General features: G+C 41.8%; 1 protein-coding gene across 2 annotated transcripts; it reads left to right on the top strand.

Moving 5' to 3' along the window:
- The first annotated feature begins 874 nt into the window (after window positions 1-874).
- On the top strand, window positions 875-4,680 carry tbxta (T-box transcription factor Ta). Of its 2 annotated transcripts, none has more exons than XM_042077672.1 (8): window positions 875-1,163; window positions 1,524-1,788; window positions 2,071-2,205; window positions 2,309-2,370; window positions 2,560-2,624; window positions 2,795-2,968; window positions 3,261-3,384; window positions 3,618-4,680. In XM_042077672.1, exons 1-8 carry the CDS (start codon window positions 979-981, stop codon window positions 3,868-3,870), a joined length of 1,263 nt encoding a protein of 420 aa, XP_041933606.1. In that variant the 5' UTR covers window positions 875-978; the 3' UTR covers window positions 3,871-4,680. The 2 variants fall into 2 exon arrangements, with proteins under 2 accessions (XP_041933606.1, XP_041933607.1); XM_042077673.1 differs by having other exon boundaries at window positions 2,563-2,624.
- The last annotated feature ends 10,025 nt before the right edge of the window (window positions 4,681-14,705 follow it).

A 14,705-nucleotide genomic window follows, 5' to 3' on the forward strand; every position in this document is an offset into this window, starting at 1 on the left:
TAATGTGCTACCATCATGAACATGCTGCAATAATACGTTTCTTGCCACGTGACGGAAGTGACAGCGAGCGCAGTTGACCCATTAAGGAAGAGCACATATCACCTTGGGACCATCCACACTTTCCGCAAGAACACAGGACGTGTCGATCGCCTCGACCTAACGCCCGTCCCCAGTAAACACAAGACTTCCCACGTGTGTATTTGAGACAACAAAAGATTAGCATTACTCGCAAATATACAACTGAGTTCAAAGAGCCCCGCACTGGCAGACGGGCTTTCCTCCGTTTTCGTGTGCTCAAAGCAGATTTGGGAGAGGATTGACTTTTCACTCAGAAATGGACGGACCAAATATTTGTGGAAACTGTTTTCACTTAAGCCCAAAGTAAACTCAGCTTCACATAAATCAATTTTAATATAATCATTGAAAGTGTTATAGTCTAGTTAAGACTTCTCCTTAGGCCTATATGGCCTAATGTAAGCCCTATAATTTTAAAATGGTCTCTATTTCCTTGGTATTTTGTCTGGCGTTATCAAACAATTGGGAAAAATAATGGCCATAGATTTCCTCCGCTATATTAGAAGATGAATATGTATATAGTATTATTTAGTAGCACCAAGCTTCCTGTTTGAGGGACCCTTACAAATATGATGATCTTATATACATTTTAAGTGGTGAATATACCCTATTATATTCTCTGAAAGGAAATCCACCACCAAAGTGGCCTAAATAGTCGATACAATGCATCAGTATAAAATTTCCTCTTTGAAGAAACAATATTACGCACTGCTAGGCCGGCATGGGCGTGTCCAGTGTGGTTACCACGCCCACTCACAGCATGTGGTCTTTTGGTGGGCTTTTAAAACCGCGGGGCACCGGCTCTATAGTTAAAAAACCTGGTTGTCTGACAAACATCAAATTGCAAAGGACCGTGGTAGCCTGGTTTGCGATCGGACTTGTGACAGATTATCTTCAGGAACTATGACTTCTTCCAATTCTGACCAGCGTCTTGATCATCTTCTCAGCGCCGTAGAGAGCGAGTTTCAGAAAGGCAGCGAGAAGGGCGACGCTTCCGAGCGGGATATTAAACTGGAGCTAGAAGATGCAGATCTGTGGGGAAAGTTCAAAGAACTAACCAACGAGATGATCGTAACCAAGACTGGAAGGTATGTTGTTGTTTTTTTCCTATAGGACATTAGCACTATGTCCTGCTTGGCTACTTCTTTCTTGGAGATCACATTTTAGGCCTAAATGTCCATAACCCGTTGTCACATCTGTTATCATACTTTTTACAATGTTTTAACCTTCTACCACTAAAGAGGTTTATTTTCCAGATGAAACCTTGTCATTTATTTAGAATAGGTTTGTTGAACAACTTCTGCCACAATTTAGGCCTGAGAGTGATAGAAGTGGTTTGCGCACTAGCCATGAGCAACGGCCTGACACAAGGCTAAACTGAAATTAGCACAAACGCAGTATAATTCAGTTGTTTTTCAAATAAACTAACCTTTTGTTTTGTTATTCAGGCGGATGTTTCCCGTTCTGCGAGCTAACATCGCGGGCCTAGACCCCAACGCCATGTACTCCGTTCTGTTAGACTTCGTCGCTGCGGACAACAACCGTTGGAAGTACGTAAATGGCGAGTGGGTTCCCGGTGGCAAACCCGAGCCGCAAAGCCCTAGCTGCGTCTACATTCACCCAGACTCGCCGAATTTCGGTGCGCACTGGATGAAAGCGCCCGTCTCCTTCAGCAAAGTCAAACTGTCTAACAAACTAAATGGTGGTGGCCAGGTAAAATATTTTTAGTAGCCTACATTTATAAAGATCATTGAGTTTGTCAGCTCTCTTAGGCTCTTTTATTGTTAATCTTTATTTCAGAAGAACAATTTGTAACAATTTGTAACAATTTGTGAAAAACTGTAAAATGAGTATACTTACCAATTTCTGCTTTTGGCACAGGCTAAATTGTTTTCTATAGGCCTGTATTATATGACACTTCTACTGGCCTATTGTTGGTCTAGTATTCAATTTAATAGCTATTTTATTAATCACTGCTTTGTTTTTGTTTTCTAGATTATGCTGAACTCCTTGCACAAGTATGAGCCCAGGATACACATAGTAAAAGTTGGTGGCATTCAGAAAATGATCAGCAGCCAATCCTTCCCTGAAACACAATTCATTGCTGTCACGGCCTATCAGAATGAGGAGGTGAGTGTCTATTCCCCTCACACTGCACAGCAGATCTTGCCTAACTATGTCCCCAAGGAACAAGTGAGGTCTAATGGTTTGCCATTGTTTCTTCTCTCTGTAGATCACAGCTCTGAAGATCAAACACAACCCCTTTGCCAAGGCCTTCCTGGATGCAAAGGAGAGGTAAACAACAAAGCAGTTACTTTGTGTCTTTCACAAAAACAAACACTTTCTGGATGGAATACATCATAGATGCGTAGTGTTCCTTAGACCGTTCAATACCATATGACTACAGTTAATAATTATGCAATATTGTTATTCTGCAAGCAAACCAGATGTTTTAACAGTCTGTCTGTTTTTCTTTTTGAAAAGTAGAAGTGAGCATAAGGATATGCCCGACCACAGCACAGACAACCAACAGGCTGGCTATTCACAGCGTGAGTCTCCATCCTTATTCACCATGATCAGCAGCTATTCAGTGTACTGTCCAACATGGCTGCCACCAGAGGAATGGTTTAAAAGTCTAATAACAATCTCTCTCTCTCTCTCTCTCTCTCTCTCTCTCTCTCTCTCTCTCTCTCTCTCTCTCCCTCCCTTCCCTATGTAGTTGGTGGTTGGTTCTTGCCCAGCAACGGCCCCATTTGCCCCAGCAGCAGCCCTCCCCAGTTCCCCGTTACCCAGGCCCACTCGTCGGGGTCGTACTGCGAGCGCTACTCCAGCCTGAGGAGCCACCGGGCAGCCCCCTACCCCAGCCACTACCCCCACAGAGGCACCACCACAAGTAAGGCCTGAGACTCAGTGCTACAGTTCTGTAGGACAGAGGCCTTATGTTTTTACAGAGGTCTCATACTTACAGCAGGACTTATGTAGTTACACTCAAAATAAACAACTTTTCTGTAGATTGCTTTTGTAAATGTTCCAAAATAAAAAAAATAAAAAAATGAGAAATAATATAACACGCAAACATTTGTCTCGCAATTAGTTCAGAGACATGTAGTTTTTTTTACTAGATAAATTCTGATCAAAATGTTATTTAGCTTTTTCTATGAAAACTAATTCAGTTTCTTTTGTAGACAACTACATGGATAACTCATCGGGAAGCCTTGGCACCCATGACAGCTGGTCGGCCCTGCAGATCCCCAACTCCAGTGGAATGGGCACCTTGGCCCACACCACCAACACCACCTCCAACACCAGGTATGAAGACATCAATATAATCATTCTCAAACTTGACAAATTTAAACGTTTATTTATAGGAATTTTTTTTTTTATAATATACCATAATTTTCTTCAGACTTTTCTTCACCATTTCTTAATGGGGATTTTTTCCCCTAAAGCTCACAAAGTATTCCGTCACCAGGTTTTGTTTAAAGCTCACTTCATGCATAAACAACTTCCTAACTGACTCTTCCTGTTGTCTCCATCTACAGCCAGTATCCCAGCCTGTGGTCGGTTGCTGGGACGACCATCGCTCCATCGGGTTCCACGTCCGGTTCTATCCCAAGCGGCTTGACCTCCCAGTTTCTGCGTGGTTCTTCCGTGTCCTACTCGGGTCTGCCCGTCTCATCCCCGTCCTCCATGTATGACCCGGGCCTGAGTGATGCCAGCGTGGGGGACGCCCAGTTCGAGAGCTCCATCGCCCGTCTCACAGCCTCCTGGGCTCCAGTGGCACAGAGTTACTGAGAGTGACCAACCAACCAACCAACAAACAAACAAACAAACAATGACCCAAACCTTCAGTTGCTTCTGAAGCAGACCGAACCAGAAATACCCATTTCGACCAAACTCAACCAAACTCTTGCTTCCATGAAGATGGGACTCCGAAAAGGGCTTGTGTTTGAACGTGCTGCATCTTGTCTGGCCCTTCTTTGTCACAAAGGTCTGGGAGGTCAACAGGAAGCCGTGAAAACCAGCCAGGCATTAACGTGAAGCCACCTTCTCTTCTAGGCAGATGTTGTTATTTTATTCAGTCAGTGTTCCCGACGGGTGGCGCACTGACAGTCGTGCTCTGGTGAGACAATCAATCGAGACGGAGAAACGGAGACTTGGGGGTCAATAAAGACGCACTCAGAGCAGAGCAGGGGCCCAAGGATGGAATTTAAACTGTCTACTGTTACATCTTTGTTCAATTCAAAAACATTATTATTATTGTTATTAATACTATAATTATTATAACTGAAGATTGATGACATAAGGATCTGTTTGTGTATATGTGTAAATAAATAATTATTATTTCTGTATTCTCTGGTGGTCAAGTGAAGGACTCTTTGAAGGAAATGACTGTCTTTGTCATGGCAATGGGAAGTGTCTTGTATTTTTGAAGCAAGAAGAAAGCACACTGCTTCATGTGTTCTCCCAGAATTTGTTTCTTTTGATTGTGAAAAGATGAAAATGAACAAAAACAAACACATGTACAGACCTATCTATTTGAATTTGTTGTACTCAACATGACTTATTTATATCATTTTTAATAATAAATTAAGAAAACCTTTACCGGAGACTTCTTGATTGTCATTGGCCGTCTAGTTTAATTTGAAAATGAGAAGAAGGGGGTAAGGGCTCACTTGGAAAAGAGACCTCTTTCTCAATGTGACTACCCTGGTTAAACAAAGGATAAACACAAAATAAAATGTAAAAAAAATCCTCAGCACTTTGATAAAAATGTAAATAATGAAGGGAAAGAGATATTTAGTGTGCAGCAGGATGAACACACACTTGGGGAATATCAGAATATGAACACACACATGGGGAATATCAGAATATGAACACACACATGGGGAATATCAGAATAGTACATCTACTGTCATAGTCTCATTCTCGGCATACTGACAGCAGAATAGAGGTGAATTACATGTGCTGTGATGAGACATTATTGTTTTTATGTTTTTGTGATTGGTATTTTATTGGATTTTACATCAGAACATATTCACAATCATAAGTCAGAGTATAAACATTAAGCACACAAAAGCTACAGTAAATGTATGCACATTCATAAGCATTTAAGACATCAAATTAAAATGACAAGATTACAAATGAAAAGAACATGAATTTAAAGGAAAAAACAATGAAACAAAAAAAGGAAAAGGAGTGATGAGACTGTCTCATGATCACTCCCCTTTTTTGTGTTTGTTTGTTTTAAAGACATTATAATGAGGTCAAATGTGATCTATTATCAAAAGTGATGAATGAATAAATAAGACAGACAGAGTTATTCTGGTGGAAGTTTCCTAGAAGCTTTTAGAGCACAGAAATGCTTTTTTGAAACACATTGCAGAGCGATCTGTGTTGTTTGCCCATTAAGATTTTAGTCACAGAGCCGGCAGTCTATTACAAGATAAAATAACTGACAGTCAACTACAGTTTGTTCTTGCACAAAGTGGCACATATAACAAGGTAAAATATAAATCAAAGTTGTCTTTGCTCAGACAAGACTTATTTAGAAACAACAGAAGTCTTCAACAAATTCACTTGAAGGTGAAAGAACATATTTCGACAGAAATGTGCTTTTTAAACACAAAAAGAAACAGTATTTCATTTATCTTTACAATAACAAATGTCTGGACAATGAGACAAAGAGGCAATCATTCAGGCAACCGCCAATCTGCTTTCTTGCTAACAGAAAACAATGAAGAAAAAAGTAATTTGTTTGCAATTGATGTAAATCAATCAAATAGCTGCTTTATCATGGACTGAGTCATTCTTTTTAAAAAACACTAAATCCTTAGACATTTCTTAAGGTTATGAAGAATGAGCAACTGATCAGGGGGAATAATAACAGGCTGTATTGTGGAGTGGATATGAAAATTGAATTCCACCAGCTCACAGAAATAGTTGAAGTCAAACAGGGCACTTTTATTCTGCAGAACACGTATTCTGATAAAGCAACCTACTTTATTACTGAAAAAAGAATGACAAAATGAATGCCTTTGATGTCCTCAGATAATCACCACCTAAAAGCAGCCAAATCAATTTCAGGCATCATTCTTGATACAAAAAGCCAACAGAAATCTTTATATTATTGGAGATCTTTGCCCCTCAGGCATCAAGTCAGTCGCAATTAGTTTTAGTCAGTTTTAAAAGCCCTTGAACTGAACCCTGTGGACTGACTCTTGTCCGTGCGGAGTGCAAGGCCAGTGCGAATCGGTGGCAGCATTGTGTAGCCGATATGAGAAGTGAGCCGTCAGGTAAGCGCATGTGAGGCGTCTCTACCTCTCGCGGCGCTTCGTTAAAATCTGCAGGCCGGTGTGACACAAGGCCAACACGTTTCCAATTCTGTGTCATCCAAAAAAAGGCCAAAGAGGAGACCCAGTATTAAACAGCAGCCGCCGAGGGCAGCATCACACCTGGGAGAGAATTAAAAAGCAGAGGGCCTCATAAAGCGCTCCCGGGCTGAGTACATCACTTACTCCTCTCAGCTCATTTCACACTTAGCATTTCACTCTGTCCCTTCTTGGAGTCCCCTGTCTCTGTTTCAGGACATGCTACTTGTTGCTTCGTATATGGAGAAAAACAATTTCACTTTGATGATTGTGCAACGACAGCCTTTTTTTGGCAAGAGAATGTATACATATTTTTCATTCATGCACTATAATAAATGAATAATCACAAAATGTTGATTCAGCTTCGCTCATTTATTCTTTTATATGTAAATTTTGTTTTACTATTTTCAGTACACGTCTATTGATTCACACACAGAGGGCATAAAATCTCTCTGTGTGCCTCTCCTCTCTGGTATAACCACTTTCCACATTCACCCTCAGTAAAGTGAAATGCCCACACACACACACACACACACACACAAGCTCAAATGTACATATGCTCACCTACTCATCCATACCCACCCACATCCACATCCACACACACACACACACACATCCTGACGTCAGGCTGACAGCGCTGGCAGGCCGTGGTCTCTGGTGTGTGATTGAAGACTCATCACCTGGGCGCAAATGAAGAGTGTGGGGTCGCGGGGGCCGCTGGCAAACAGCAATGAAGGAGCAATGTGACAGCCAGCTGGCAGGGCCAGTGACAGCAGAGCGCCCTCTGTCTGTGTGTGTGTGTGTGTGTGTGTGGCCATGTGCATACAAAATATGTGTGTATGTGTATAAGTATGTGTGTGTGTGTGTGTGTGTGTGTGTGTGTGTGTGTGTGTGTGTGTGTATGTGTGTGGCCATGTGCATACAAAATATGTGTGTGTGTATAAGTATGTGTGTGTGTGTGATTGCGTGTGCTGAACTATGGAGCAAACCCGCAGCATACTCCCCCATTCCCAGCCCCTAAAAATACCTCTAACATACCTCTCCATCTCCACCTTGCTCTGCTCTGCCTGAAACGGAAAGACAGGCCATCTACAGGACATAGACACGCCATAAATGGGGGTCTTGATTTTGGAGTCTAGTAGAGTGGTTTAAAGTATATTCGCACACCGGAGTAGCTCCTGAACTTTTGATTAAAAACAGGCAAATGGCCTGAAGAAGACCCTGTCGGGTCAAACCATTGCTGTTTTCCATTAAAGTTTGGGAGGTTCTCCGGTGTGTGGACATTCTCTTTTCTTTTGTCTCGTCTTTGTCTTTTGACCTGAGCAAAGTCCTCAACGGCTACAAAGCAGGTTGGTGGAGCGCTGTTGAGGCACAAATGTGCTGATCAACCATACGGCAAACAGTGATGATTCAGCATAACCAAATCAACTATACGGCAAACAGTGATGATTCAGCATAACCAAATCAACCATACGGCAAACAGAGATGATTCAGCGTGAATTTGCTTTTACAAGCCCTTGTGAGATGAGTTGGCATCCCAGAAAGACTTGAGGCTTGAAATCTATCCCTGATGGATGAATGTATTATTTATTTGATTCATCGATTAACTGTTACTCTCTTGTTCTATGTGTTACTCTCTTGTTCTATGTCATTAATGGCCTAAATGGCCTCTATCAATTTTCAGAAGTGTAGGTAAATAATTGAAGTTCAGATGCAAAAGCCTCTAAATGCCACCTACGTCAAAAATGAGATAAAGATGGAGAGTGGATGCTCTCCACACATAGTATACGTTAATCAAATAATTTTACTTCAAACCCCACTAAATACCACTATCTTCATGGTATGAAATATCGATTTATAGGCAAAAACCTATAGGAGCCAGATTTTAAATGCTCATTTAAAAGAAAAGTGGTCAGACGGATTTGGAGGGTTTTGCATCTGAACTCTTCAATTGAACAGTGACTGGTCAGTAAAAGTTGTTTTTATCACGAGTTCTTTTGATATCTGCAAAAGACAATATTGTGGACATTTTGAGGATGCTAAATAGGTAATAATAATAATAATAATAATAAAGCTTTATTTGTATAGCACCTTTCATACACAGAATGCAGCTCAAAGTGCTTTACATTTGAAGCATGTAACACAATAATAGTCAGTCAGTCATTATCAATCACTTTTCTTTGCTGTTTATGATATACTCAGCAACATATCAAAAATATAGAAAATGACGTCATAAGACTGGCAGCCTTAACCCTCTTACCCCCCACAAGCACGCCATATGGCAACTGTGGCAAGGAAAAACTCCCATATTCCAGGAAGAAACCTTGAGCAGAACCTGACTTAATAGGGGGAGCCCATCTGCTTCTGGCTGGCTGCGCCCTCCAATAGTAGCAGATGTAGAATAATCTGAAAATGTAGTCTACAGGATAAGATGAGTTAACTAAAAGCTTTCCTGTACAGGTATGTTTTCAGATCTTTTTAAAAAATATTTACTGAACTCGCCTGCTTGATGTACAGAGGCAGGGTGTTCCATAGTTTGGGGGCATAATGGATAAACGCAGCTTCTCCACTTTGTTTGTGGAGCACTTTGGGTACGATTAAAAGATTAGAATTGGATGATCTAAGTTTCCTTTGTGGTTGATAAGATATTAAAAGCTCAGAGATATATGAAGGTGCTATGCCATTCAGAGCTTTGTAAGTAATTAACATAACCTTAAAATCAATTCTATAGGAAATAGGGAGCCAGTGCAGTTCAGCCAACACAGGGGTGATGTGTTCTCTCTTCTTAGTCTTAGTTAAAAGTCTAGCCGCAGAGTTCTGTATGAGTGCCAATTTCTTTAGATGTTTTTTGGGAAGACCAGTGAAAAGTGCATTGCAGTAGTCTAACCTGCTAGTGATAAAGGCGTGAATTAGTTTTTCTGCATCTTGTTGAGTTAAAAAGGGCCGCACTTTGGCAATGTTTCTCAAGTGGAAATAGGCTGTCTGAGTAACTTTACTGATATGGGGCTTAAAACTTAACTCTGCATCTAAGATGACACCGAGGCTTGTTACTTTTGGTTTGACCTGGTGTGCCAAGTTCCCCAGATTACTAAGAATAATATCTCGCTTTAGTTTTTAGGTGTTGTTAATCAAACGAATAGTACACTTTGAGAAAGAGAAAGAGAGAGTGTCTTTATCACTTTGCATTGGTTTGTACGTCTTCGTGGTCTTTATGGACAAAACAAGGATGTTTACCTAAAGGCCTCCTTGGACACTTCTTAAGATCTCTGTTCCTCCTTCTGAAGCAGGCAAACAGCGCCTGCCGAGATGAGAGAGTCTTTGTGCAGTTATGGCCGCTCACTGACTGAAGTCTTTGTCTTAGAGAGCGTTTGTGCACAGAGAAAGAGAGAGAGAGAGAGAGAGAGAGAGTGAGATAGATGTAGACTTTAGAAAAACCCTTTCATTTGTGTTTGATTGTAAATGTCCCATATTAGTGATATACCAACCAAAACCACTGAAAACCAAAGACCCCCAGGTAGAATTACAGTGATGGGGGTGGGAGACAGAGTTTGTACACACCGGGAGGGTAAGAAAGAGAGAGAGAGACTTCATAAAAAAGACTTTGATGGTGACTTTGATTTGAACTGTTTCAATCAGTGATACACCAACCAAAGCAAAACAAAACAAAACAAAATCATTTGACCCCCTAAAGAAAAAGAGAGACAGAGAGAGAGATGGGGAGGCAGAGAGAGAGAGAGAGAGAGGGAAGAGGCATGAGGGCATGAAGGTATGAGGGGCTGTTCCTCCTCCATCAGGCTGTTCAAACAGGTGAGGGGTTGATAGTTTTCTCTCCACACTGTGGTCTGATGTCTGTGTTGGTCCTCGTTAAAGAGATTAGACCCACAGGCCGGCCTCTTTACCGCCCACACAAGTGTGTGTGTGTGTGTGTGTGTGAGAGAGAGAGAGAGAGAGTGAGTGTTTGTGTGTGTGTATGTGATACAAATACGCCCAGGAGAGTGTGCCTGCCATGGTGGTGCCAGGTGTGGAGAGGAAGGCACACACACGCCACACACACACGCCACACACACACACCTCAAAGTAAAGTAAATTATGTTTAATCAGTCCCTGATTGTGCTGGTGTCTGGTGTGCAGATGCCATTGCGTAGAGAGGGTCCAAGTCCTTACAGGAACACTTTCCGTTTTAATTTCAGTCACAATCCCATTCACTCTATAAGCACATGCTGTTACCCACAGCATCTAATTGTGCCAGATTACAGCTTTTCTCAGTTGCTTTGGCCCATTTCTCAAATCATCATTAACATTTGTACATCATCATTAACAGTTAGTGCATTTCTCAAAAACAATTGGTGCAAACTGCACCAAACAGTGGATTACCTGCAAAAGTATGTATCTTACTCAAAATGCTTGGTTTATGTCTCAAAAGCAAGTATTTACACCAATTCAACTGTCAGAGCAATCAAAATAGTCCTTACACTATTGTTTATGTCAAGATAGTCAAACTGCTTTGTCTTGGTGTCAATATGGGGCAGCCGTGGCCTACTGGTTAGCACTTCGGACCTTGCCGGTTTGTGTGTATCCGGAGGCTTGCCGGTTTGAACCCCGACCAGTAGGCATGGCTGAAGTGCCCTTGAGCAAGGCACCAAACCCCTCACTGCTCCCTGAGCGCTGCTGTTGATGCAGGCAGCTCACTGCGCCGGGATTAGTGTGTGCCTAACCTCACTGTGAGTACACTGTGTGCTGTGTGTGTTTCACTAATTCACGGATTGGGATAAATGCAGAGACCAAATTTCCCTCACAGGATCAAAAGAGTATACTTATACTATACTTATATGACTCTGTAAGTATTTTCTAATGAACAATGCACAAGGCAGCACTATTTTCTATGTGGCATATTTAGCTATTTCAAAACTACATTGTGACAGCATAAAGAAAACAAAGGCTTTTACAGCAATGTGCAAATGAAAATTGGCCACTATACAGTAAAACACACCTTGGTCAGAGCTGTGCACCACTGTACATCTTTCTATACACTACCGGTCAAAAGATTGGGGTCACTTAGAAATGTCCATTCCACTCATTTTTCAGATTACATTATGTGCTTACAAAAAACATTGGAGAACCCTTTTGCAATTATGTAAGCACATCATGTAATCTGAGGACTGCTGCCCTGCTTATTAAACAATACAACTGAAGATCTCAGCTGGTATTCTGTCTATAATGGAGTGGAATAGAAATCTCTAAGTGACCCCAAACTTTTGACTGGTAGTGTATCTTTCTATATTTGTTCAATCAGTACACCCAAAAACTCATCTGAAAACGATGACAGTTCAGTGTGTCTAGAAAAGCAAGTATTTGGTTTTCCCTCCTGAGACTAATGGCTGTAGTCTCTCCCACAGGTTCAAACTTTTCCAGGTATCGCTCTTCCCTACCCCTCTCTCTCTCTCTCTCTCTCCCTCTATCTCTCTCTGGCCAGGGTCCTGGAGGGGGGAAGCAGCCGCCCAGGCAAACACAAAACCAAAATTATGACGAGCGAACAGCAAGGGATTGTGGGTGATTTATGAGGAAGAACCCTGCTGCTTCCAAAAAACAAGTCGTCAAGTCTGGACTGGTCCTGTCATCGGGGCAGTGGGAGTGGGGTGGTGGGGTTGGAGTGGGGGCTGTGTTTGCTGACCCCCTCCACCCTCCTCCTCCTCCACCCACCCCCAGCCCGTCTTCTGATGTCTGTTTGTCTTCGTTAATGAACAAATTCTGGTACCTGGGTGAGACATTGCTCTCAGCTGAGTGGACACAGGCTCTTGCCCCTGTCCATCCTCGCCCCAACAGCCAGCTCCAAACACTCGTCTCTCATCCAGACCTCTCTCTTGCACTGCCAGGCACACACACATACACACACACGCACGCACAAAAACACATATGAAGAAACACAAAACCATCTAAGTTCACACATCACAAGTCTATCATAGCATAAACACAAACATAAACAGCAAAAAACATACGTAACTTTATATATAATATGATGACGCACATTTACACATACAGACACAGATACACACACACACACACAGAAACCAAAGTTCTCATCACAAACACATCAAACCATATACACACATACACAAACTATTACATGACTACACACACACACACGCACGCACACACACATAGCGAAACCAAAATTCTCATCACAAACACATCAAACCATATACACACATATACACCACAAAAAATATTACACGACTACACACATAGTTCATAATTGTACAATTATCATTATTGTGTTATTTGTGTGTTTCCCCCTCCTCCCCTCCCCATTTGATGTATTTGACCCAAATGCTTTGGCAATACTGTACAACGTTATGGTCATGCAAAAACAGCAAAGCCTATAATATGAAATATATCTGAACCAAAGACTGTTTAAGGTGGGGTGTTTGAGGGTACATATTTATTGTCTCAACATAATGGTCACATCACTTGCCTTTTCATAGTTCTTACTGCCCAAGGACTTCTACTCTGAAAAACAAATCTAATCATTCACAAGACTGAGTTCTTTCAGTTCTTGCTTTTCATAGCTATTTAGAGAAAAGGACTCTCGGGTCTCTCTCTCGGCCTTCTCTTTTCTCAACATCACACTGAGTGTCTTGGTGTTGCTAAGCCAGTTAAAGATACATACAGGCCATTTCACACATCCAGAAAGCCTTGCTAGCTGCCATAAGCTAATGTCCGTCATAAACATCAGTGAGATGGGAACCCGCTCTCTCACTCTCCTGACAGGGCCCAGCAAGCGAGCTGCAGAAAGTTGCAAGATGTTGAAAAGCACTGTAAACAAACTCGCCGCTCTGCTCCAAACCGTTGTTGCGATGTTGCAAAATGCTGCATACAGCCTCAGTGAAGACTCACACAACAACTAGACATCTTGCAGGCCACTCAGAAGCAAGGCAATCAGCGGACTCCCCAGGAAGCATCACAAGCACAACTGATGTTGAACTGGACCGCGTGCAGCATTTGCTGTCTTTTTGTTTCATGGACATGATGGGAGGCCTTCGAATGCAATTAAACATTCATAATAGCTATCTGAAACACTGTCCTTTAAGATATGAAAGCATTATTATTATTATTATTGTGACAACTTTATTGCCAGAGGCTGATCTGTATTAGAAAAGTGAAAATAAAATGAAAGACCCCTGTTCACTAAGGTGGCCGCCTAAATTCATGGTTAGATAAACCCAACAGCGCCCTCATGTGGGCAACAATACACAGTACAACAAGCAAGCTTTTAAAACAAAGCATGTGCCTTACAAGAGAGGTCTGGCTGGGGGGACGTCTGGGTTATGCAGATGACTGTTGGTATTTGCAACAGTAAAATAGGTTTTAATTAAAAGCTTACTGGATTACCTTGAACTGCCTGAATGCTTCTATATTTGTGTCTGGATTTACCCACATCTCTCTATGGCTGCACAGGACTATGGGTACAAATACAGTAACCTGAACCTTGATTGCACTGACCTACTGTACTGCCGACATGATAAGCAGCTTCATTTAACCTCAGAGCTACTTGTATAGTCTTTCTCAATACCTTCAGACTTTTTGTTCGCTTGTGTAGCATTTGCATGTTTCATCATAATGCTTATATTACCGCTGATGTCTCTACATAATTATATGGAAGAATCATTCCGTACAGGTAAAAACATCCATAATCACAACAGTCCTCGCTCTCTGTATCCAACTCATCTTATTCACTACTCTGACACAACACTAAAAGAAACATCCCATGATTGCACAAAAGCACTCTGTATTCCCTCATTGATGTAATGACTGAATGAATCCTGCATTACCTGACCTTTAAACTTTCATCCCAAGTTAGCGATATGTGAACAGACGAGGCGCAGCGATGAAAACACATTACGTAAACACCTGGCCCGTGTTCACAGGTCATTCATAAACGGTGTCAGCAGCCTTTGGGCTCTGTGTCCATCCAAAAACAACAGCAGAGAGCAATGACCTAGAGAACTACCCCAAGCCAAGTCCATTCACTGGCCTTCACCTCAGTCCAACCGCTGTAAAGTACCAATGCCACAGCTAGTAAAAAACAGGATATATGGGCAAATAAAACACCTGTGTATTTAAAGCTAGTTTCATTGGTGGCACAGGAGCCCGTCTCGTACACTAGATGATATGTTGAAATATTTATAATGTGAAAATAGCCTGTCGCTTCCTCTCTCGATTTTCCCCTTTGATATGGACAGACCCATTCCAACATGTAGG

The sequence above is a fragment of the Alosa sapidissima genome, chromosome 21, assembly GCF_018492685.1.
Source record: "Alosa sapidissima isolate fAloSap1 chromosome 21, fAloSap1.pri, whole genome shotgun sequence".
NCBI lineage: Eukaryota > Metazoa > Chordata > Actinopteri > Clupeiformes > Clupeidae > Alosa > Alosa sapidissima.

Excerpts from the sequence above, each read along its gene's own strand:
- tbxta (XM_042077672.1), top strand. The coding sequence starts at position 979 with ATGACTTCTTCCAATTCTGACCAGCGTCTTGATCATCTTCTCAGCGCC. Across the intron at positions 1,789-2,070 it reads AACTAAATGGTGGTGGCCAG|ATTATGCTGAACTCCTTGCA; the intron begins GTAAAATATTTT and ends TTTGTTTTCTAG. Across the intron at positions 2,206-2,308 it reads CGGCCTATCAGAATGAGGAG|ATCACAGCTCTGAAGATCAA; the intron begins GTGAGTGTCTAT and ends TTCTCTCTGTAG.